This window comes from Hyaena hyaena, unplaced genomic scaffold, assembly GCF_003009895.1.
Source record: "Hyaena hyaena isolate Hyena2069 unplaced genomic scaffold, ASM300989v1 scaffold_171, whole genome shotgun sequence".
NCBI lineage: Eukaryota > Metazoa > Chordata > Mammalia > Carnivora > Hyaenidae > Hyaena > Hyaena hyaena.
In genome coordinates, this window is record NW_024080803.1 from 2,286,326 (window position 1) to 2,308,535 (window position 22,210).

The 22,210-nt window shown below is 53.8% G+C and overlaps 1 protein-coding gene across 1 annotated transcript in view; it reads left to right on the forward strand.

Moving 5' to 3' along the window:
* Positions 1–21,228, forward strand: part of ST14 (ST14 transmembrane serine protease matriptase) — a 41,620-nt gene extending 20,392 nt beyond the window's left edge. Inside the window, 18 exon segments of the mRNA XM_039240270.1 lie at positions 1,975–2,134; positions 2,526–2,653; positions 2,860–2,930; positions 4,249–4,406; positions 4,624–4,659; positions 4,887–5,127; positions 7,209–7,348; positions 7,676–7,773; positions 8,825–8,934; positions 9,024–9,154; positions 10,349–10,453; positions 10,781–10,891; positions 11,007–11,120; positions 11,422–11,544; positions 12,345–12,531; positions 19,222–19,496; positions 20,313–20,449; positions 20,538–21,228. Coding sequence (XP_039096201.1) covers positions 1,975–2,134; positions 2,526–2,653; positions 2,860–2,930; positions 4,249–4,406; positions 4,624–4,659; positions 4,887–5,127; positions 7,209–7,348; positions 7,676–7,773; positions 8,825–8,934; positions 9,024–9,154; positions 10,349–10,453; positions 10,781–10,891; positions 11,007–11,120; positions 11,422–11,544; positions 12,345–12,531; positions 19,222–19,496; positions 20,313–20,449; positions 20,538–20,699 — 2,487 coding nt within the window. The 3' untranslated portion in view covers positions 20,700–21,228.
* Positions 21,229–22,210: the final 982 nt, after the last annotated feature.

Consider the following 22,210-nt stretch of genomic DNA (forward strand, 5'->3'; position numbering starts at 1 on the left):
GAGCCCTGTGTCGGGCTCTGTGCTGCCAGCTCAGAGCCTGGAGCCTGTTTCAGTCTGTGACTCCCTCTCTCTCTGACCCTCCCCTGCTCACGCTGTCTCTCTCTCTCTCCTAGAAATAAATAAAACATTAAAAAAAAAAGTTACATGTGGGATTTTGACTTTGTGGTGGGTGGGTACCCCTAGCCTTCCATGTTGTTTAAGGGTCAAGTGTCATGAAAATATAGAGTATGTTAGATATAGAATATGGATATAATTAAAAAAAAAAAACTTTAGCCCAATAGCTTTTGGGAAGATGGGTGAGACAAAAAGAGGGAAGTATATTAAAATTCACATTATCATAATGGGAAGTCAGATGATTGTATTTTAAAGAGATGAATCAAGAGATAGTGGTATTTGCATATTATTTAGAAATATGTAGATAAATCCCAGAATAAGCAGCGTATGAAAGCATTTTAAGCAGTTGTCTCTGGAATGTGTTTCTTTCCTTTTTAAAAATTTATTTTATTGAGATATAGCTGATATAGAACATTGTGTAAGTTTAAGGTATAGAACAGGTTGATTTGATTCATTTATTTATTGCAATATGATTACCAAGGCAGGGTTAGCTATGGGGTGTTTCTGTATGCAGTATTAAAGTTGCAAAAATAACCAAGTAAGGGTCTAAAGTAGAAATATAAGCATCCAAACATGTCAGGAGTGGGGAGACTCTTTTATTTTTTTATTTTTTTTTAATTTTTTTACAAATAGTTTATTGTCAAATTAATTTCCACATAACACCCAGTGCTCATCCCCACAAGTGCCCTCCTCCATGCCCATCCCCCCTCCCCCCCACATCCATCAGTCCTCAGTTTTTGTCAGCATTCAAGAGTCTCTCATGGTTTGCCTCGGGAGACTCTTTTATAATTGTGAGGTTAACAGGTGATGTTCAAATGTAACAAATCAAGAAATGTCAGTTCAAGTACATCAGGAGTATGAAGTAAACACCAGAAGAACCACATCTGGAAACTGTTAAAATGGCCACATCTATGGAATTTGGGGGCTATTGCTTTTATTACAAACCCTTTTTGGCGTGGGTCTGAAAGGGCAGAGCTCCTCTCTGGGATTTAGGGCAGACAAAGTGTATGTTACAGGGCAGAAGAGTTTGCCTCTCTGTCATTAGGCGCCCGTAGACGCTCCGCCTGTCATGGACACCCCACCTGGGACACCCCGCCTGTCGTATTATTCATGCCCCTCTCTTCCTGGATAGCCCCTGACTGGGAGGAACAGGGGTAGCTGCCATCCTGTTTGTTGGGAGTTTTGTTTGCTTTTCCGGCTCTGGGGCGCGCTTGGGCGTGGATTCCAGTAGAGACCTGGCCTCATGTCACCTTGAGATTCCGCCTGGGACACCAACGCGAGAAACAGAGTGGCTTGTTCCACAGTGGCACAGCAGGGCTGCCCAGGTTTACTGCCTTTTTACTTTGGGCTGGTTAAACATTGGCAGAGCAAGGACACTGGGTAGAATGTACGGGTTCCGTGCTGCCCATAGGCTCCTGGCCCCCTGTGCTCAGTGGGGAGTGAATCTGGCAGGGTCCCCCTGGGCCCCAGCCCCAGGGCTGTGTCAGCCGGAGGAGGGGCTGCTTCTAGAAGCTCACACAGAGACCCTGTGATGGCCAGTCATGGCCCTGGGCTTGGCCCGTGCTCCCCACACGTGGGCATCTACCTGCATCAGAGATGATTCATTTAAGTGGAGAGTCTCAATGACTGGCTTTAGACAGCCTGTTTGTTTCATTTTCATTTAAACTATCAATTCTTGAGCAATACGTGCGTGGCGCTGCCCGGACACTGGGATGCATGGATGGGAAGGCCACTTCTCATTTCTCCTCACTTTTTGCCCCAAGCTGGATCTTACAAGGTGTAAATATTCTTCCCGGAGAAGGGCTGGGGAGGCGGTTAAGGTGAGAGAGTTTCTGAGCTGCATCTCACTTCTCTGTTCAGAGCATGAATGGCATTGAGGAAGGCGTGGAGTTCCTGCCAGTCAACAACACCAAGAAGGTTGAGAAGCGTGGCCCGAAGCGTTGGGTGGTGCTGGTGGCCGTGCTGGTCGGCATCTTCTTGCTTTCTCTCATGACTTGTTTCCTGGTGTGGCACTTCCAGTGTGAGTATAGCCAGGGGTTGGCTCCGGGGAGGGTGATGGTGGCGGGGGGGGGGGGGGGGGGGGGGGGGGGGGGGGGGGGGGGGGGGGGGGGGGGGGGGGTGGTGGCTGCACCTCTTCTTTCAGTGGACAGACACCGGGGCCGCCTATTGTGGGCATGAGGGAGAGACTGGAGGTGCAGCTGGGGGTAGGTCAGGAAGGGTCCAGGGCTCTGGCCCCCCTGGCTCTTCTAAGCTGTAAGGGAGGAGTGTTGGCCTGCAGGCTCATGCCTCCATTGGCTCCTCCTGGCATTCACTCTCCCAGGGTTGCTGAGGGCAACTTGAAGACATGGGGGGCAGGGGTAGCATAATGGTGTCTTTTCCTCTGACCACCTTCCTTCTCTGTTCTCCCATAGACCGGAACGTGCGGGTTCAGAAGGTCTTCAATGGCTACCTGAGGATCACAAACGAGAACTTTCTGGATGCCTATGAGAACTCCAACTCCACAGAGTTTGCAAACCTGGCCAGCAAGGTGAAGGAAGCGGTGAGTCTAGTCCCTGGGCAGGAAGCCCTGTCCCCGCAGTCTGCCCCAGCACTCCCCCCCTCTCCCAGGCTGAAAGGACACTGCTCCCTTCACTCCCGGGTCCCTGGGCTGGCCTGCGGGTCCCAGGAGGGAGGGAGAGGCACGGGCTTGGGCAGGGGGCTGTTGCTGTTCTCTGGCCTGCCGTGAGCATTCCCTCCTTCCCTCAGCTGAAGCTGTTGTACAGTGGGGTGCCGGCCCTGGGCCCCTACCACAAGGAGTCGTCTGTGACTGCCTTCAGGTGGGTGCTGGGGAGAAGGCTGGGTGGGACCGGTGCCGTGTGGTATGTGGACAGAGAGCTCGCAGCCTGCAGGGTGATGAGGTAGCCCGCTGAGTTCTGCTGGCTCCAGGGCAGGGGTAGCCTCCATAGGAGTGTCTCCGGGATGCCACAGGTGAATGCAGGTGCGGTGTGTCCGCCATGTAAGCCTCTCAGTGATGGTGATGATCGTTTGTTACGTTTCCAAATTTGGGTTTGGAAGGCTTCAGTGAGTCTCCATATTTTCCTTGCTTGGGCAGCCTTCAACATACTGTTCTAAAAATAGACTTTATCGGGGCGCCTGGGTGGCTCAGTCTGACTTTGGTTCAGGTCGTGATCTCACGGTTCATGGGTTCGAGCCCTGCATCGGGCTCTATGCTGACAGCTAGGTCAGAGCCTGGAGTCTCTTTTGGATTCTGTGTCTCCCTCTCTCTCTGACCCTCTCCTACTCTCTTTCTCTCTCTCTCTTTCAGAAATAAATTAAAACAAAAATTTTTTAAATAGACTTTATCTCAAATGTACTTTTGATTTTGTTAGTTTAATCTAATCTTTACTTATTTATTTAAAACCTGATTTATTTACTTAAGTAATCTCTGTGTCCAGTGTGGGGCTCGAACTCACGACCCTGAGATCAAGAGTCATGTGCGCTTTTTAAAATGTTTTCTAAATGTTTATTTTTTTTGAGAGAGAGTGAGCAAGTGAGTGGGAGCGGGGAGGGGCAGAAAGAGAGGCTGAGGGAGAGAATCCCAAGCAGGCTCCGTGCTGTTAGCACAGAGCCCGGTGCTGATTCAGGGCTTGTTTTTCGAACTATAAGATCATGACCTGAGCTGAAATGAAGAGTTGGACACTTTAAACAACCGGGCCACCCAGGTGCCCCACTGATGTGCTCTTCTGACTGAGCCAGCCAGGTGCCCCCGATTTAATCTTTATGAATGTTATGTGGTGGGTGGCATTCGTGCCCTCTTTCAGAGATGAGGACACAGACTCTAGAGTTTGATACTAAATGCGCCCAAGCTAGTGTAGAATTGACGGTCCACAATCCAGGCTGCTTTCTGACTCCCAAACTTGAGCTGGCCCCAGAACACGTCTGATTGGTGTGAGGCTGTGAGAGTAGGGGGTACAAAGGCAAGATCTCTTGCTTAGAACATCAAAAGGTGGGCAAGCATAGAAGAATCTGGGATAGGCCCTGCCTGGAGGAAGGTCTCTTGGGGAGCCTGAGCCATCTCATCTATACCTAGCATCTGGGAGAGTGTGGGGGGTGCTCAGCGTCCACCTGTGCCTCAGGCTCACCCCCTCCCCACAGCGAGGGCAGCGTCATCGCCTACTACTGGTCTGAGTTCAGCTTCCCCAAGGATCTGGTGGAGGAGGCTGAGAGCGCCATGGCAAAGGAGCGTGTGGTCACGGTGCCGCCCCGTGCCCGCGCCCTTAACTCCTTCGTGCTGACCTCGGTGATTGCCTTCCGTGAGTACAGGGATGCGGCGGGTGGGCATTTGTGGGACCAGGCTTCTGTGGAGCAGGGCCAGGCCCTGGATGGTTGTGGGAGGGCAGCACGCCAGAGCCAGTGCATGGAAGAGAAGACTGCCTGCCGGCTGGGCACCTCCCTTTAGGGGAATAAGGAAGCAGGAGGAAGGAAATTGACCACAGTAGTAAGTACTTTGTTTTCCCTCTTGTTCTTCAGCCACTGACCCCAGAACGATGCAGACCACCCAGGACAGTAAGTATGCCCTCCTCCCAGAGAAGGTAGATGTGGCCAGATGCCCTTTCAGTCAGGGGAGTCCCCAAAAGGCATACATATCCCCCCACCTGTCCCAAGCCATGGGAAGCCCCCTCTTCTGTCTCTTCTGGGTCGAGGGCAGCCTGGCACATATCCGTGGGTGCACCCCCAGGCGGGCTCTGGGTTGCTCACCCCTACCGGCTCTGCCCTCTCCGTCTCCCACACAGACAGCTGCAATTTCGCCCTGCATGCCCGCGGTGGGGAGGTAACCCGCTTCACCACGCCTGGCTTCCCTGACAGCCCGTACCCGGCTCGGGCCCGCTGCCAGTGGACCCTGCGGGGGGACGCCGAGTTCGTGCTGAGCCTCACCTTCCGCAGCTTTGATGTCGCACCCTGTGATGACCGTGGCAGTGACCTGGTCGTGGTGTATGACACCCTGAGCCCCGTGGAGCCCCGCGCCGTGGTGCAGTGAGTGTCCCGGTGGAGCAGAGGCGGGCTGTGGGAGCTCGGCGGCTGCCTCCAGAGGGAGGTGCGATGTGGGTTGGAGACATAGCCTGTGACTCTAGGCCAGCGCAGACTTCCAGGCAACTGAGAGCAGGTGTGTGTGATCCTCAGCGTAAGCTCCCAGAGCACCTCAGGGGTGATTTCAGCCTTGGCGAGGGTGAGGAGGACTCACTGGTCCCTAGATGCCTCCTTTCCTTACCAGAGTGGAGGTGCAGACTGCTGTTGTAAAATGCCCACTTTATCATGACTCGCTTATGTTGAGGCCAGTGGACCAGGGAATGGCTGCCATTGAAAAGATAGTTTGTTACTTATAGTTCCCGAGAGGAGGGGCCATGCAGGGCCACATGGGGAAGCCCCAGGGTCAGTCGGGAAGCAGAGGGGGCCGGAGGAGAACGTGGTTTCTGCCGGAAAGGCCAGGCAGGGCAGTGTATGCAGGTCTAGGAGTGGCTAGTTTGAGTAAGTCCAGTGGGTTCTGGGGCACAGGGTCATCACTGGTTGTCTGGTGTCTGGTCGTGGGGTGATTAGGACAGGTGGATGGTGGCCTGGAGAGAAGAGCCCGATGAAGGAGGTGGTTGGGGTGTGGGCTCTGGATTGACTGGCTTGCCCGAGAGTGAGTCTTGACTATTGGCTAGTCCTGGGAAGGGCTAGTCCTCTCCAGAAGCACCAAGGCCCCAGCTGTCCAGAGCATCAGGATTACAGGAAATAAAAAGGCATCATACACCCGCTGAGGAGGTGGGGGGGGCGGTGCCGAGATGATTGCCCTCCCACCCCCAAGCGCTGTCGGGATGGCGTGTGCCTCTCAGAGGGCTTGGGTGGGCGTGAGCTGCCCTCTCCCAAGCTCTCCCTGACTCTGTGGGCCAGAACTTTCTCTTGCTGTCTGTGGAATTGAGCTGGGCAGACATTTCGTGATAAATAATGGGCTAGAATTCAGGCTCCAAAACAAGATAGAACCATCTGCTGCCATAGCTCAGCAGCCAGGACTCCAGTCTGAACACCCTTTTTGTGCAAGGTTTCTTCCCTCCCCTGTAGTTCATGAATCGTAGAATGAAATAAACATGCCGCTCTGAAAGGACAAAGTGGGAAACAGACATGCACAGAGAGCACAGACCTCAATCATAATCAGGAAGTGATCACTGTTAAATTTGTGAGGTGTGTTCTTCCACGATTTTTGCAATGTATGTGTATGTTTGTGGATAGATTTAAAAATAGGATTTTATGGCAGACTTGGTTTTGCTATCTGCTTTTGAAAACTGAAGTATATCATGGTGATCTTTCCAAATCAGTAAGCTTGCTTCTGTCGTTTTAATGGTTGCATAATGTGACATTGTGTAATGTACAATGAGCACAAGAGGCAGCGTGACACAGTCATCAGCTGCGTGGGCTCCGGAGCCTGAATGTCCAGCCACTTATTAACTGTGGGACCTTGGGCGAGTTATTTCAGTGCCTGAGTATTCTTATCTGTAAAATGAGGATAATAGTATTTCCTTGGTAGAGTTGTTATGAAGAACAGCTGAGTTAATAGATGCCCAGCACTAAAAGCAGTGCCTGGCGTGTTCTTAAGTGTTGTTGGTGCTGTTACTGTTACTACTATTATTATTATTTAGCCCATAGTTTAATGAATCTTCTGTGGTCAGGCATTCAAGGCTTCTGAGTTTTTGCTGTTTTTTGTTTTTTTTTTTAATGTTTTTGAGAGAGAGAGAGAATGAGAGAGAGAGAGAGTATGAGCCAGGGAGGGGAAGAGAGAGGGGGACAGAGGATCCAAAGTGGGCTCAGTGGTGATAGCAGTGAGCTTGATGTGGGGTTTGAACTCACGAACCTCAAGATCATGACCTGAGCCAAAGTCAGAAGCTCAGCTGACTGAGCTTCCCAGACGGCCCTAAGTTTCCTGCTGTTTTAAAACAAGGACAGTCTTCTAACTAAATCCTGTCTCATGTCGTTTGTATGGGGAGGGGCTTTCAAATGGGCCTTTTGTGGATGGGACCAGGGTTAGAGAGACCTGGGTTCTTTCTGCTCTCTGTAACATGCGCACCTTCTGACCCCTACAGGCTGTGTGGCACCTACCCTCCCTCCTACAACCTGACCTTCCTCTCCTCCCAGAATGTCTTGCTCGTCACGCTGATAACCAACACTGAGCGGCGACACCCTGGCTTTGAGGCCACGTTCTTCCAGCTGCCTCGGCTGAGCAGTAAGGAAGGGCCTGGCGGGGCAGAGGAGGGACAGGTCTGAGGGGCTGGCCTGAGCCCACGAGGCCCAGGCCAATCCCTTGGGCTGGTGAACTGGCCTGGGTCGGTGGCAGAGTTTGAAGCTTAAGCCTCAGGGCCTTTTGCCCCTTGTGTGGGTGAGGAGCCCTCCCTAAAGTGGTCAGCCTCCTAGCACTCGAACTTTCCGGCCGCTGGCTGTGGCGTGTGCGGGGCCCTGGCTGGCAGCTTGGGAGAATCGCGGCCTGGCTCTCTGCCTGCCTGGCCAAGCAGGTCCTGGGGTCTCAGGCTCTTCCTCCTGCCTTTCCTCTCAGGCTGTGGAGGCTACTTGCGTGGAACCCAAGGGACATTTAGCAGCCCCTACTATCCTGGCCACTACCCGCCCAACATGAACTGCACGTGGGACATTGAGGTAGGAGCTGTGGGTGCCTGTGAGGGCAGAAAGGTGGAGAGAGGGAGACGAGAGAGAGAGAGAGAAGGGGGAGCGGGAGAGGGAAGGGAGGTGGGGAGGAGGAAGAGGGATGCTCCAGGATGGCAAGCAAGGACAAGGAGCGGGAGAAAGCTCCCTTAGCAGCACCCAAGATACCAAACATCGAAAGCCTTGCAGAGTGGGGCAAGGTGGAGTGCGCTAATCCTGTAACGTCCAGCAGACCCAGACTCAAACTGACTCAAATCCTCGCTCTTTTCTTTCTTTCTTTTTTTTTTAATCCTAGCTCTTTTCTAAAAATGTTTATTTTTGAGAGAGTGCGTGTGTGTGCGTGTGGTTGTTCACACGCACACACACACACACACACACACACACACACACACGAGTGAGGGAGGGGCAGGCACAGAGAGGGTGAGAAAGAGAGAATCACAAGCAGGCTCCGCACCATCAGCGCAGAGCCTGATGCGAGACTCGAACTCGCAAACTGTAAGATCATGACCTGCGCTGAAACCAAGAGTTGGATGCTCAACCAGCTGAGCCACCCGGGCGCCTAGCTCTCGGTCAGTGGCCGCCTGAGGGATCTTGGGCCAATCACTCCACCCGTCAGAGCCTCAGCTTGCTCCTAGGGAAGAGGGCAGTAGTGGTGTCTGCCTCTCAGAGGTAGCGTTGCAGACTGTATGCGCAGCACAGAGAAAGCACTTGCTAAATGACTTTGAGACAAGAGTTTTGGCTCCAGGGCCGCCCCGCAGGCCATTCGAGTCAGAGACCGAGCTCTCCTTTCTCTCTTGGAAGATGCCAGCAGGACCTCCCACTTTCCTTAGGGATAAGAGTCTCTCTTGCCTCTGAGTCTAGAAGTTGTTCCAGCCGCCCTCCTCAAATCCCGCTTGCTGTGTGTTCCATATTGCCCCCGTGGGTCAGGGAGATAAAAATGCAGCAGCCACTGTCCCCCAGCTGCCCTGGCCAGCAGCACGTGGCATCCTTGGGTTTAGGAGGAGGGAAGGAAGCAGCGGAGGCCCAGCAGCATCGCTCTCCTTAGGTGCCCAACAACCAAAACGTGAAAGTGCTCTTCAAGCTCTTCTACTTGTTGGAGCCCAACGTGCCCCCGGGCACCTGCCTCAAGGACTATGTGGAGGTCAACGGAGAGAAGTGAGTGGCCCGGAGCGCCCGGGGCTGGAGTGGAAGGGGCCGCCCCGAACGCCTCTGGATCCCCTTCCTACGGTGACCGCCCCCTCCAGGTACTGCGGGGAGAGGAGCCAGTTTGTGGTGACCAGCAGGAGCAGCAAGATCACTGTCCGCTTCCATTCCGACCAGTCCTACACTGACACGGGGTTCCTGGCCGAGTACCAGTCCTATGATTCCAGTGACCGTGAGTACAAGCCTCCCGCAGGAGGAGCCTGGCTAGAGGGAGTGGCCCGCGAGGAACCGTCTGTTCTCAATCTTCCCAGCATCACGCTTTCCTAGTTCTGAGATACCAGAGAACGCCAGGTGCATATCTGGTAGTTTTTTGAGAGAAAAATGCAAGGCTACCGGAAGTGCACGTATTGATAAAAGCGGGCAGGGAACCCTGGCACACACCGTGCCCGAGGCCCCCTGAGTTCCTTCGGGCCGTCTGTCCCTCCGGTTCAGCATTACCACGACTTGGCGCATCCGTGCTTACCTTGTGGCCTTATACCAACTTCGGGGATCGAGAGAGGGAAAGACCTGGGAGACAATACTTGTCACGCCCCTGCTCCCAGCTCTGACAGTTCAGTGATCTGCACCTAAGAGATCTGGCAGTTTCTGCTGCCTTGAGTCTCACTGTCTGCCATGTGAGTTGCAGTTCTAACCTATTCACAGTGATTTCTTGTTTCAGCCCCTACATCACACAGTAACCTTCGGCAGACATTTTAACTATATGCAAGAACCCAAGTTTCAGTTAAAATGCAACCGCACGGCTCACCACCCAAAATGTGATTGGATGAGCAACCCCTCTAATAAGTGACTGAGCTGCCTGTGCAGAGCAAAGAACAGCCTCCTCTCAGTTGTTCCGCTGCCTGATGACATCAGTTGTGGGACATTCCAGTTTCAGAGACTGAATGTGGGGCGTGTCTTAGAATTGAGGAAGTCCAGGGGTGCCATTTGTCACTTGGATGGGATGCACACATCATCCATCTGCTGGCCTGCTGTTGCTCCTTGTTGGGCATGGGGAGCCCGGCACCTGGTGGGGGGGAGTGGCCGGCCAAGGACATGGGGCGGTAGAGCCGAGAGCACACCCAGCCAGCCTCTCTCCACTTTGTCTGGACCTTCGTGGGGTTTGGTCCTTGGCGGTCAGGGGGACCCCTCTATAGGTCTGTGGCTAGCTCTCCGGTGCCGGCTGCAGGAACTGCACTTGCTGCAGCCCGGTGGGGCTGGGAGACCGCAGCCCTGGGGTGCCGGCTGCGGCCTGCTTCTCTCTCCACGGAAGTCTGGACGCGGAAGAGTTTTCTCTTTGGTCCTTGGTGTGGCTGTGAGGCTGGCCCCGAGGGAGGGCGGGAGGCAGGGCTGGTGGCCGTGGACTTGAGGCCTGCCATCTCCCCTGCAGCGTGCCCGGGGATGTTCATGTGCAACACTGGCAGGTGTATCCGGAATGAGCTGCGCTGTGACGGCTGGGCTGACTGAACGGACTACAGCGATGAGCTCAACTGCCGTGAGTCCTCTCTGCCCTTGTGGTGTCTCGCTGCTGGGGAGCCATCCCCATCCCCCACTCCCTGTGTAGACATCAAGCCCCTTCCCTCCCTGTGCTGTTTGCATGGCCTGCCTTCTGTTGGAGCAGGCACTGGAGCGTTTCTGAGGTACTGGGGTCCTTTTCCATAGCCGGGAACACAGAAGCACCCCAGAGCTGCCTCCCAAGCAGGGCAAGTGGTCCCTAGGAGGCTGTCTGGTCGCCCCCGCTTCCCTGGGAAGCAGTGAGCAATGACTGATGTCAGAGAGAGGGCACGGAGCCCAGCTGATCACTGCCCCGTGCCCCCTTTAGAGTGCAATGCTACTTACCAGTTCACGTGCAAGAACAAGCTCTGCAAGCCCCTCTTCTGGGTGTGTGACAGCGTGAATGACTGCGGGGACAAAAGTGACGAGATACAGTGCAGTGAGTGCTTGGCGGCCCGGGGGGGTGGGGTGGGGGTGAGCAGGGTGTTGGTTGGGCCTCCCTGCAGCCTCAGCAGGGGGCAGTGAACCAGTGCTGAGTGTGGGGCTGTCCCCAGGCTGCCCATCTCAGACCTTCCAGTGCGACAATGGGAAATGCATCCCACAGAACCAGAAGTGTGACGGAACGGACAGCTGTGGAGATGGGTCCGATGAGGCCACATGTGACAAAGGTGAGGCGTTGCCCAGCCCACCTTGCTTTAGGGGCTTTTCTCCTGGTGGGAGCTGCCACGAGCCCACTCACATTCCAAGTTTCCAATGACTAATAAACACAAACCAGCCTCCATGTGAAGTGTGACAAGAACGTGTATCAGTGGGGAGGCAGTCTTCTGGAAGGTGGAGAACCTTTGTGGGGTGGGAAGGATGTGGGCATGGGTGTGGATGGGTAAGGCAGGCTTGATAAGGGGCATCAGGCTTCTGGTTGGGTGCTGCCAAGGAACTGATTCCCTGCCCTTTGTACTCCTCTTTGAGCAGTAAAAACCGTCCCCTGCACCAAACACACCTATCGCTGTCACAACGGTCTCTGTGTGAGCAAGAGCAACCCTGAGTGTGATGGGAAGAAGGACTGTAGCGACGGCTCAGACGAGAAGGGTTGTGGTGAGCAGGGCCGCCGCATGCAGGTTGTTCACTGTGCAAGGCACACACAGTGGTAGAAATCACGCCGGTGCCTCGGTCACCCATCTCTGACCCTGTCTACGTGGGGGAAAGGATGAGTTTGCTGGCTGGCACAGAGGCACTGTCCCCTGGGCCAGTTCTGGTCCTGGAGGCAGGGCCCAGGGCAGCCAGTATGTCAGTGCCTCTGTGGCAGAGCTGGCATCCTGGCTGAGATGTCAGGCTGGTCCCTGCTCTGTAGACCTGGCCACAGGGCAGTGGCAAGTCCTGGCTTCCCCATCTTGCCTGGAGGAGGGGGGGCGCAGCTTCCCAGAGCAGTCGGCAGGGTTTAGTCCCCGCCCCACCCATGCTTCAGTTTGCAGCCTCATGTGTATTTCAGAAGCACTGGCCATAGGTTAAATCTGAGCACAGCTCTAGCTGTTCTGTGACTCCGCATCGCCCTTCTGCCCTTCTCTCTGAGAGCTGTGTCCTTCAGCATTCAACAAGGACATCTAGGCAAATGACACCCAAATTAAATCTAAGCAAACCACCAGGTCTCTCTGAAGGCTTTTAAATGCATTTGGGCAGGACTAAGCAGGGGGGAGCATGAGGGTTTGGAATTTGGGAGTGAGGAGGGGGGCTGGGAGGAAGTCAGTGGGTCTCTGAGGCTTGAAGATATTTGTAGAGGGTCCCACCAAAAGGCCACCGCTCCACATGATCTCCCGTTGAGCCTGGCATGGGGCCCTGGGGCTGGTGCCCCACCGTGACTTTGACTTTCTGACCTTTGGGTTTTCTGCCCCTCCCAGACTGTGGGCAGCGGTCGTTCACCAGGCAGTCTAGGGTCGTCGGGGGCAAGAATGCAGATGAAGGGGAGTGGCCCTGGCAGGTGAGCCTCCACGCCCTGGGCCAGGGCCACGTGTGCGGGGCTTCGATCATCTCTCCCAAATGGATGGTGTCGGCAGCTCACTGCTTCATCGACGACAGAGGATTCAGGTGGGCCACTGGGTGGTAGCAGGGAGGCCGCCTTGTAGAGCCTGAGGTTCTCCTCTGTTTTGGGGGCTTGGAAAGCCCCCTGTGTGTGTAAGTCATGGCAGAGGGCATGGCACTGGGGCAGGGCCAGGCCTGGAGGGGGTCGGGAGACACCCCGGGATGGGGCTTAATAATGGTAAGCAACACTTGCTGGGTGCTCCCTTTCCATCAAGCAGTATCTAAGTGCCTCTCCTAACAACCCAGTTAGGCAGGTCTGATTATGTCCCCATCTTACAGAAACAGGTTCAGAGAGGTAAGGACATTTGCTGGAGCTTGTGCAGTTGTTCAGTGGCAGAGTCAGACCAGAGCCCGACTGTGTGGATTCCGAGGCTTGTGCGGTTAGTCCGCACACGGGGACTCCTTGGGACGGGCTAGGGCAAGCAAGCCTCACATTCACATCCCAGCTGTTTGCCCGGTGACCTGGGCCAGTTCCCCACACTGCCAGGGCCTCAGGTGCCTTGGCATCAGTGGTGCCAGCATGAGCTCTGATCCTTGGAGTCCCGAGAATAACGTGCCCGTGCTCCTGAAACCTGGCACACGCTGTGCTCCGCACGCTGGAGCCTCAGGACCCTGGGGGGCCCCCAGCCTGGCCCGGGGAAAGCCGCTAAGGGAAGGGCCGCGCTGGCCTCTCAGAACGGGGTGGGCAGGGCCACAGTCCGGGAGGCCAGAGGGTCAGCAGGAACACGTGGCCTGCCCAGACTTTCTGGCCATTAGCCGTGAGGGGAGTCGAGTGGCATGGCTTCCTCCTGGAGAAGCGGGCACAGGGAGGGACCTTGCAGGGGATCCCCGCCCTCAGGGCCTTCCTGCTGGGTGCATGCCCTTCGGCCAGAGGCACGTGAGTGAGAGGGTGACCAGACCGCGCTGGTAACCCTTCTGCGGGGGACAGAGAAGAACCACTGTGCGCTTTCCAGAGAGACTGTGCTAGGGCACCAAGTCAGCCCAAGGCACAGATGTTGAGCACAGCCAGGCAGGGGCACGTAGGCATGGGCGATGACATGATCCGGAGGGGACAGGGGCAGTGCGGTTGTCCACAGGGCCGCGCTGGGCTGTCCAAGGGCAGCCTTGTTCCACCTGACTGTCCTCTCTGTTATTTTACCACACTTTACTCCACTCTGGGAAGGAAAGATTTTGTTTCTTGTGGGGGTGATGGAAGCTTACTTCAGAATATTGTAAAATAAGCTTTTTATCCTGGGATGCATACAGACAGGTTGCAGAGATAGACTGGAGCTCCCGCACACCCTAACGCAGTCACCCTCGTTAACGTGGTGTGTGTCAGCGCTCAGAAACCCACACTGGTCCCTTCTAACACCTGGTATCCTGGGGGTTTTATTTCCTTTCAGGTGCAGGAGGCAGTCCAACTTCCCACTTTGCATTCTGTGGCCCCATGTCCCCAATCTCTGGTCTAGGACAGTGGCTCAATCTGTCTTTGTTTTTGTGATTTTGACAATCTGGAGGCCAGGTATCCTATGGAGAGGCCCCCGTCTGGGTTTGTGTAGTGTTGTCATGATTACACTGGGCTTCTGAGCGTTTGGAAAGAATATCACATCATGTTGGCAGGCACATGATATCAACATGACTTACCGACAGTAATGTTGATCTTTCTCATTTGGTTGAGATAGCTTTGCTGGGGTTCCTCACCGTGAAGTATTTACCCCTTTATTCTTAGCAAGTGAGCCAGTTTGGAAGTCTTCTGTAAGGAAGATTTGTCTCTTCTTTTTATTTATTCATCTATTTATATTCGTATGGATGCATGTGTATTTACATTTTGGGTTGTAATCCAGTGACATTACTTTGTTGCTTAATTGTTCCACATGCGACTATTGTGCTCTCTCTGAGGTTGGCTCCGCGTCCCTTTGATCTGCCCTCGTTCTTTTGAGACACTTCCTTGCTTTCTGGCTTAGCTTGTATTTTCCCTGGTCCAGCCCCAGAATTAGCCATCCCCCCAAGAAACGTTAGCAGGGAATAGTATTTACTGAGACTGGGGCGCTTGGTGTCTTCAGTGTTACCACACTGTTTCTAGACCCACAGCGGGCAAGCCAGGATAGCCATGTACGGTCTTCGCTGAAGAGCTCACCCCAGGCCCTCTGTTACTTCTTCCTCTTTCTCTTGCTTCATCACTGAATTTCTCATTTCCTCTTCCTTCATCTTCTCTTGATTGTCAGTCTGCCAATTAATAGTGCACTTAGTGCATTCGACATCCATTGCTCTTACTAACCCTGGGGGACAAAGATGAATAAGGCTTCCTCCCTGCACTTCCCAGGCTGGGAAGGGGATGACATACATCATACATGCCTGTGTACATCTGCATGTACATGCACGCGCACGCAGTAAGTGCAGTGCGGGAACTGTGCACAGCTTACCTAGGTCACGCGTGTGGGAGTTGAGAATTCTGCCCGGGGCTGGGGAGGGAGACTTCGGAGTGCCTTTATCAGCAGGGACATCTGATGTGAGTGCTGAAACATGAGGGTGTTTGCAACTGGACAAGATGATGGAGACCTTCCAGACAACGGAAGGCTGTGAGCAGAGACAAGCAGGTGTGAAGAGTGCAAGGCTCTGGAGTGCAGTTACTCTAGATGCATTTCTGAGTTGGCAGGTGTTTGCTGGGCCTTACCATGGTTGAGAGTAGGCTACCTGGGTTCATTCTGGTCTGTGACTTCTTAGCTGTGTGATCTTGGGCAAGTTACTTAATCTCTCTGTGCCTGAGTCTTCATCTTAAAATGGGCAGCCCTATGTTGAAGGGCTGTCTGGGGGATGAAATGATTTGATGTGTCGGCACTGAGAAGAGTACTTGGCTTGGCTACCACCAGTGCCTTCCCAACCACACGGCAGTCGCTGGGGCAGCTCAGTGGCCGGGCCTTCATGCCTGTCTGGACCTTCAACAGCTGGAGAGTGAGTCTGCTCGTAAAATCAAAGGTTGTCCCAGATGGACGAATGTAGTCAGGGCTTCTCATGGACACGGAAGCGACAAAGGAATGTCTGCATCAAGTGATGGAATCACAGAGAGAGTGCGCCAGAGGGGAGGAGGATGACCCTCCCACCTTGTCCTCCTCACTCCCTCAACCCATCCCATCCATTCAACCGCTGGCCCTTGCTTGCTAAACATCTCGGGCCTTCTCTGCTCTTCTTCCCCCTCACATGGCTGCTGCCTTGGCTCCCTGGCCTCAGGCTGCAGCCCCCTCTACCTGGTCACCTTCTTCCTTCTCCGCACCCCTGTCTGTCTCCACAGTGTGAGAGTGGTCTTTCCAAAGAACTGATCTGATTGCATCACCGCCTTGCTTACGTGCTTGTAACTCACGGGGTAAGGCGGAAATGGCATAGCATGATAACCATGGCCACATTCTCTGGCCCCCATCATCTCTCTAACCTCAGTCCCTGTCCTGCCCTTATACTTTCCATATATTCAATCTGGGGGGCTCCTACTCATTGTAAACATTGGCTCTTAGTGATCATGCTGCTTCCCCCCTCCCCACCCCGCCCGCAGGCTTTCACTAGCCAAGTTCTGGACTGTCTCCAGGGCCTTCTTCGTGACCTGCTTCCTCTCCTGACTCACCTCTCCCCACCCCATGCTCTTCCATAGCCTGCTCTCCGTTCCTCTGGAGGTCGCCTGTGCTCTGCTGTCATGGGTGGTCTGCATGGCTTCCTCCCCAGGTACACAGTGCGCTTGAAGGCTGGGTCTTGTGCAGTTCCTGGAACACCACAGACGGTTGGGAGAAAAAGTTAGAAAGGCAGAATTAATGCTGATACAGAATGCCTGGTCGGGGAGGTGAGGGCTGATCGGGCAGGTCTTGGAATCATCTTTGGCTGTTGGAAAGGATCTCACAAAAGCGGTTTTCAGGAAGTTCTCATCTGACAGCTACAGAGAGACCAGAAGCAAAAAGACTGCTTTGGAGGCCGGTGGCTCAGTCCGGGTGTGAGCTTCTGTAGGGAGGTGGTGGCAGGAATGCAGAAAGAGAGGATGTCCTGGTCGCCAGAGGGCAGGTGAGCTGGGCTTCAGGCCGGCATGGGGGAGAGAGACGGTCAAGGAGGAGTGTAAGGTTCGGTGCCGGCCGGAGAGAAGGTGCCTTGTCTGGACGTTTTAGCACTGACTGCTTCTTGACTTCCCTGAGATGCTAGAGACATGAGGCAGGTCTTAGGACTTCTTCCCCCTCACGCAGATTTTCTATTTTAAGGATATGTTTTTCTGGGGCGCCTGGATGGCTCAGTCAGTGAAACGTCTGACTCTTGACTTCGGCTCAGGTCATGATCTCACGGTTTGTGAGTTCAAGCTCTGTGTCGGGCTCTGCGCTGATGGTGTGGAGCCTGCTTGGGATTCTTTCTCTCTCCCTCTCTCTCTGCTCCTCCCCTTCATTCTCTCGAGTGCTGCCTCTTTCTTTCTCAAAATGAATAAACTTAAAAAAAAAAGATACAGGGGGTGCCTGGGTGGCTTAGTCGGTTAGGTGTCCGACTTTCGCTTAGGTCATGATTTCGCGGTTCGTGGGTTCGAGCCCCGCATCGGGCTCTGTGCTGACTGCCAGCTCAGAGCCTGGAGACTGTTTCAGAATCTGTATCTCCCTCTCTCTCTCTGACCCTCCCCTGCTCATGCTGTCTCTCTCACTCTGTCTCCTAGAAATAAAAAAATAAAAATATTTTTTAATAAAAGATATAGTTTCCCAATTTTTTATTTTGAAAAATTTTCAAACCTACAAAAAAGTCGCGAATACAAAAATGACAACGAACACCTTCGTGTGCTTTATCTACAATTCACTACCTGTTGAGTTTTACCGCATTTGTTTTTTTTTTTTTTTTAATGTTTTATTTATTTCTAGGAGAGAGAGAGAGACAGCGTGAGCAGGGGAGGGTCAGAGGGAGAGGGAGTCACAGACTCCGAAACAGGCTCTAGGCTCTGAGCTGGCAGTCAGCACAGAGCCCGACGCGGGGCTCGAACCCACGAACTGCGAGATCATGACCCAAGCGAAAGTCGGACGCTCAACCGACTAAGCCACCCAGGCGCCCCTTACCGCATCTGTTTTATTTCTCTCTCTTCACACACGCGCATGCTATCCTGAACTCTCTCCGAGTTCGGTGCACCCTAACCGTGATGACTCCTTTCCCCTAAGCACCTCAGCTCGTGTGTCCCAAGAACAGGGAGAGCCCCCCATGTACCCACAACACAGGGATCAGCTCCAGAAGTGGCAGTGTTGACACAGCACAAGCGGTCAGCATGTCCTCTATGCTCGAGGTGTCAGTACCCAGTGTCCCCCAATACAGTCTTTTGTAGTTTTTTTGTTTTTTAAATCTAGGATCCAGTCTAGGGTCATGGTTTGTATTAGTCCTTAGTTTTCTTTAGTCTCTCCAATCTAGAACAGTTCCCCCAACCCTTTAATTTTTAATTATTTTTTATGGCATTTTAAATTTGAAAAGTCCGGGTCAGTTATTTTGTAGAATGTCTCTTAATTTGGATTTTTTTAAATCATTTTTTCATGGTGAGAATTAGGTTATACTTCCTTTTTCTTTTTTGTCCGAAAACATTACCGAGGCGATGTCGTGTCCTAGCCCACTGGTGGGAGTGGCAGGGAGAACAGTCTGGTCACTTGGTTAAGGTGGTGTTCATGGCTTTCTCCATTATAAGTGTGCCTCCCCCGCTTGGTAGTGAGTCGTCCTGGACGACACTTTGAGTCCGTGTGACTGTCTTGTTCTGCGACAAGCTCTTACTGTCTGCTCTTATCATGCGTCGATGTTTCTTGCCAGGGTTGGTTGTTGCTATGGTAGGTGCAAAACGTGATTTCTTACTGTATCACTTCTTCTGTATTTATTAGCTGGGGTTTTCCTATAAAGAGTAGCTTTCCTCTGTCCTTATAAGATTCCAGGGATTCTTCTTGGATTCCCCTCCCCCTTTTATATTATTCAGCATGTACAGTACTTGAACCCTGTGGTTTACTTTGATGTTTATTTAGATGATCCTAACACTGGCTCCGTGATTGTGTGAGCACTTACTTGCTTCTGTGAAACAAAATGTTCCAAGGTCTCTTGATGCCTTACTTGCTTCAGACCTGAAATCAACAATTTCTCCAAGGAGACTTGGTTCCTTTTAATGGAGAAGGATATTTAGAAACCAAGTCCTGGGTGCTGTTGGGAATGTCACTGCTTTAGAGCCACTTTTACGAAAAATCCTGAGCTCTTATTGCTACTTCTGATTGCGCTCCCTCCTCCCCGACTCCTTTTGTGTCTCCCTTGTCCCACACTGGAAGCTGAGGCTCCCCGCAACGTCAGCGTGTGATCCTGAATCGTTCAGCCGTCCAGTGTGCATGATAGAGCTCAGAACTGCTGTACCTGTCCCATGACCGACAGCAAACATAGTAGATAAAGTTCAGCCTGCTGCACAGTCTACTGAACCACTGTGTTAAGGAAGTATTTCTGTTGAGCTCTGTGTTATTCCTTCTGTGAAAGATCAGATTGATAAAAAATATATTTTTTGGTAATCAGATTAAAATTGTATTAAAAGAGGGAAACAAGGAGGTGAAGGGGGCTGAGTGCCGTGGCAGGAGACGCCAGTGGTTTTGGTTGAGGGCAGCGGCCTTGGCTTTGCCTAGGTCAGCGCTCGGCTCAGGGTCACTGTGCTCGGGGCCGCTGTGCTCAGGGCCACTGTGCTCAGGGTCGCTGTGCGGGCCCCCCCAGGTACTCCGACCACACGCTATGGACCGCCTTCCTGGGCCTGCACGACCAGAGCAAGCGCAGCGCCACGGGGGTGCAGGAGCTGGGGCTCAAGCGCATCATCACCCACCCTTACTTCAATGACTTCACCTTCGACTATGACATCGCGCTGTTGGAGCTGGAGCAGCCGGCCCAGTACAGCAGCACCGTGAGGCCCATCTGCCTGCCTGAAGCCTCGCACACCTTCCCCACCGGCAAGGCCATCTGGGTCACCGGCTGGGGCCACACGCAGGAGGGAGGTGAGCTGGCTGGGCCGGCGGCTGGTGGGCTGCCCCACCTCCCTCTGTCTGGCAGGGGGAGGTTGTCCCAAGGTGAAGTGGATGCTCAGCTCTGGGTCAGAGGCCTGGAGGTGCTACTAACCTGTCTGAGTGACCTTGGCAGTAGCTTAAACTCTGAGCCTGTTTCTTCACCTGTTAAATGAAAATAAAACACCTTCCAAGATGGTGCTCAGTGAACGTAAGAGCACTGTCCTGGGAGTCCTGTGTGCTGTAAAGGCAAGCTAACTGTGCCCGTGTCAGGGCCTGTTGTGGGGGCCCAGCCTCCTCTGTCCTGCCTCCATCTGAAAGCCCTTAGTTGGTAATTGTTATATCGAAAAACAATCAGTTACAATAGCACTAGAGCGTACTGCCGACAGCCTGGGCCTCAGCTCGCTGCTGAGAACCTGTAGCACACAGAGTCCTAGGAAAAAGAAAACCCACTTGTGGCTCGACTGCCGCAACACCCCGGGGCCTCTCTGGTGCTTTCCGTGGGTCTCCCTGTTTCTCGTTTTCCACACCTGTTCCCACAGCGAACATCCAATCTCTCGGCACCTGTCGCCCTGTGGATTTTCCGCGTGTTGCCCAGTTACCCACAGGGCTGCACGATGTCCCCTCGCATCGGCTCAGCATTAGTTCCTCGAGCATTTGTCAGCCATGGGCATTGGGGCCGTGTTCAGAGATTTGCTAGTGAGGTCACTGTGGTGGGAGCGTCTAGAATGGGGACCTGCCCGTGGCCCTGCAGGTGGGCACGGTGGCCCCGGATCAGCACCCCATTCTCCGCCTCCCCCCCCGCCCCAGGCTCCGGGGCGCTGATCCTGCAGAAAGGCGAGATCCGTGTCATCAACCAGACGACCTGTGAGAGTCTGCTCCCGCAGCAGATCACCCCGCGTATGATGTGAGTGGGCTACCTCAGCGGTGGTGTGGACGCCTGCCAGGTGCGTGCGTGGTGGTGGTGGGGGGAGTCAGGGGCGGCCGGGGGCGGGGACGGGCTGGGCATTCATGCAGCTGCTGGTCTGCCTGCAGGGTGATTCTGGGGGCCCCCTGTCCAGCGTGGAGGCCGACGGGCGGATCTTCCAGGCCGGCGTGGTGAGCTGGGGTGAAGGCTGCGCTCAGAGGGACAAGCCCGGCGTGTACACAAGGCTCCCTGTATTTCGGGACTGGATTAAAGAGCAGACTGGGGTGTAGACGCAGGGGCCATCCGCCGGCCACCCCAACGTGCACACTTGCGGGCCAAGGACACGATCGCTAACTGCACCCCTGACTTGGGCCCCGCAGAAGCCAGACTGTGAACTGGATCCCCAGGACTCTGGAGAGGGTGAATCGGCCTGGAGAGCCCCTCTTTTCCCTCAGCCTCCAAAGCAGGGATGAGAGGTGGGGAGGGAGGACACTTGGTGGTGCCAAAGGGCAGATACTTGAAGACACAGCCTCTCTCCTCCAGCCTGGAGCTGGGCGGGGGGCTCATTCCCGAAGATCTGCGACTTCTGCCTTCCCTACCCCCGCCTCTCTGGTACAGGAGCAGTTGTGGTGTCGTCGCTCCCGGACCCCTAAGATGGGGCTGCTGGGGCGCTGTGGACTTCCAGATCCCCATTCTAAGGAAACCCAGGCCAGAGGACCCTGGAAGACATAGCGGCCTAAGATTTGAATTGTTTTTTTATCAGCTCCTCAGGCAGGGTTCAGTGTGTGAATTTGTGTGTATGAGTAAACTTTGTTTTTAGGTAAATCTTTTTCTTCCTGGTGTTGATGGGCTCTCCATCCTTCCTCCTAGTCCCGGTTGCAATTTAAACTGGGTTTAAATTCCCTTTGGCAGAGACCATGGAGTCGGCCAAGAGCAGAGGCCACAGTGCCCTGTGGCCTTGTCCAGGCCAGCAAGGGGCTGTGTTTTGCTCTCGAGACCAGGACCTGGTGCCCTGAAAGGAGGTGCATAGGACAGAGAGTGGGCTGGGGTGAGACATGAGGTGGGAAGGGTGTGTGGCAGCTGCCCAGCCTGGGCGCCCTAGGAGACGGAGGGGCTGTGTCCCAGGAAGAAAGAAGGAAGTAGGGCTTTCCCTTAGGTGGGGAGGTGGTCAGATGAGCTCTGTGTATGCGCGTGTGTGTGCGTACTCGTACGTACCTATATGAGGGTGTGCTGAGGCTGTCCGGTGTGTGGGCCGAGCTTAGCAGGAAGGTTGATGCCTTGCTTAAGGGTTCTCACATCTCCAGTGCACTTTCTTTGACTTTCGCCTACTTATTAATTTAAAATATTCTTTCTTCTTGCTTGGAGTGACACAGAGGGACAGCATCAATGATCTATGAAGGGCTTAGGGAGTTCCCGAAGGGACATTGGAGGGCCTTCTGTATGCCAAGGCACTATACAGACTGGGGCTGGGGGGAAAGGAGGGGCCTAGGAAGAGAAATCAGGTAGCCAGTGTCATGAACAAAGATGGGGTGATGTTTGCTCATCACCTTCTGCCTGACTTAGGCCTGGCTCCTAGAAGATGCTAACAAATATTTGTTAATGTTGTCAATACCTATTTGTCTTTGCCCTCCGTGAGTTTTGGGAACCAAAAGGAGGAAGATACAGTCTGAAGCAATCTGGACAGACTTCATGGAGATGGGCTGCCTCTTTGATTTTAGCCTGAGTGTTTTACCCTCTGGGAGGAGGAGGAGTTTTGTCTTGACACCCGTGCAGGCATGCCTGTTGGATTTTCCTTCCAGGG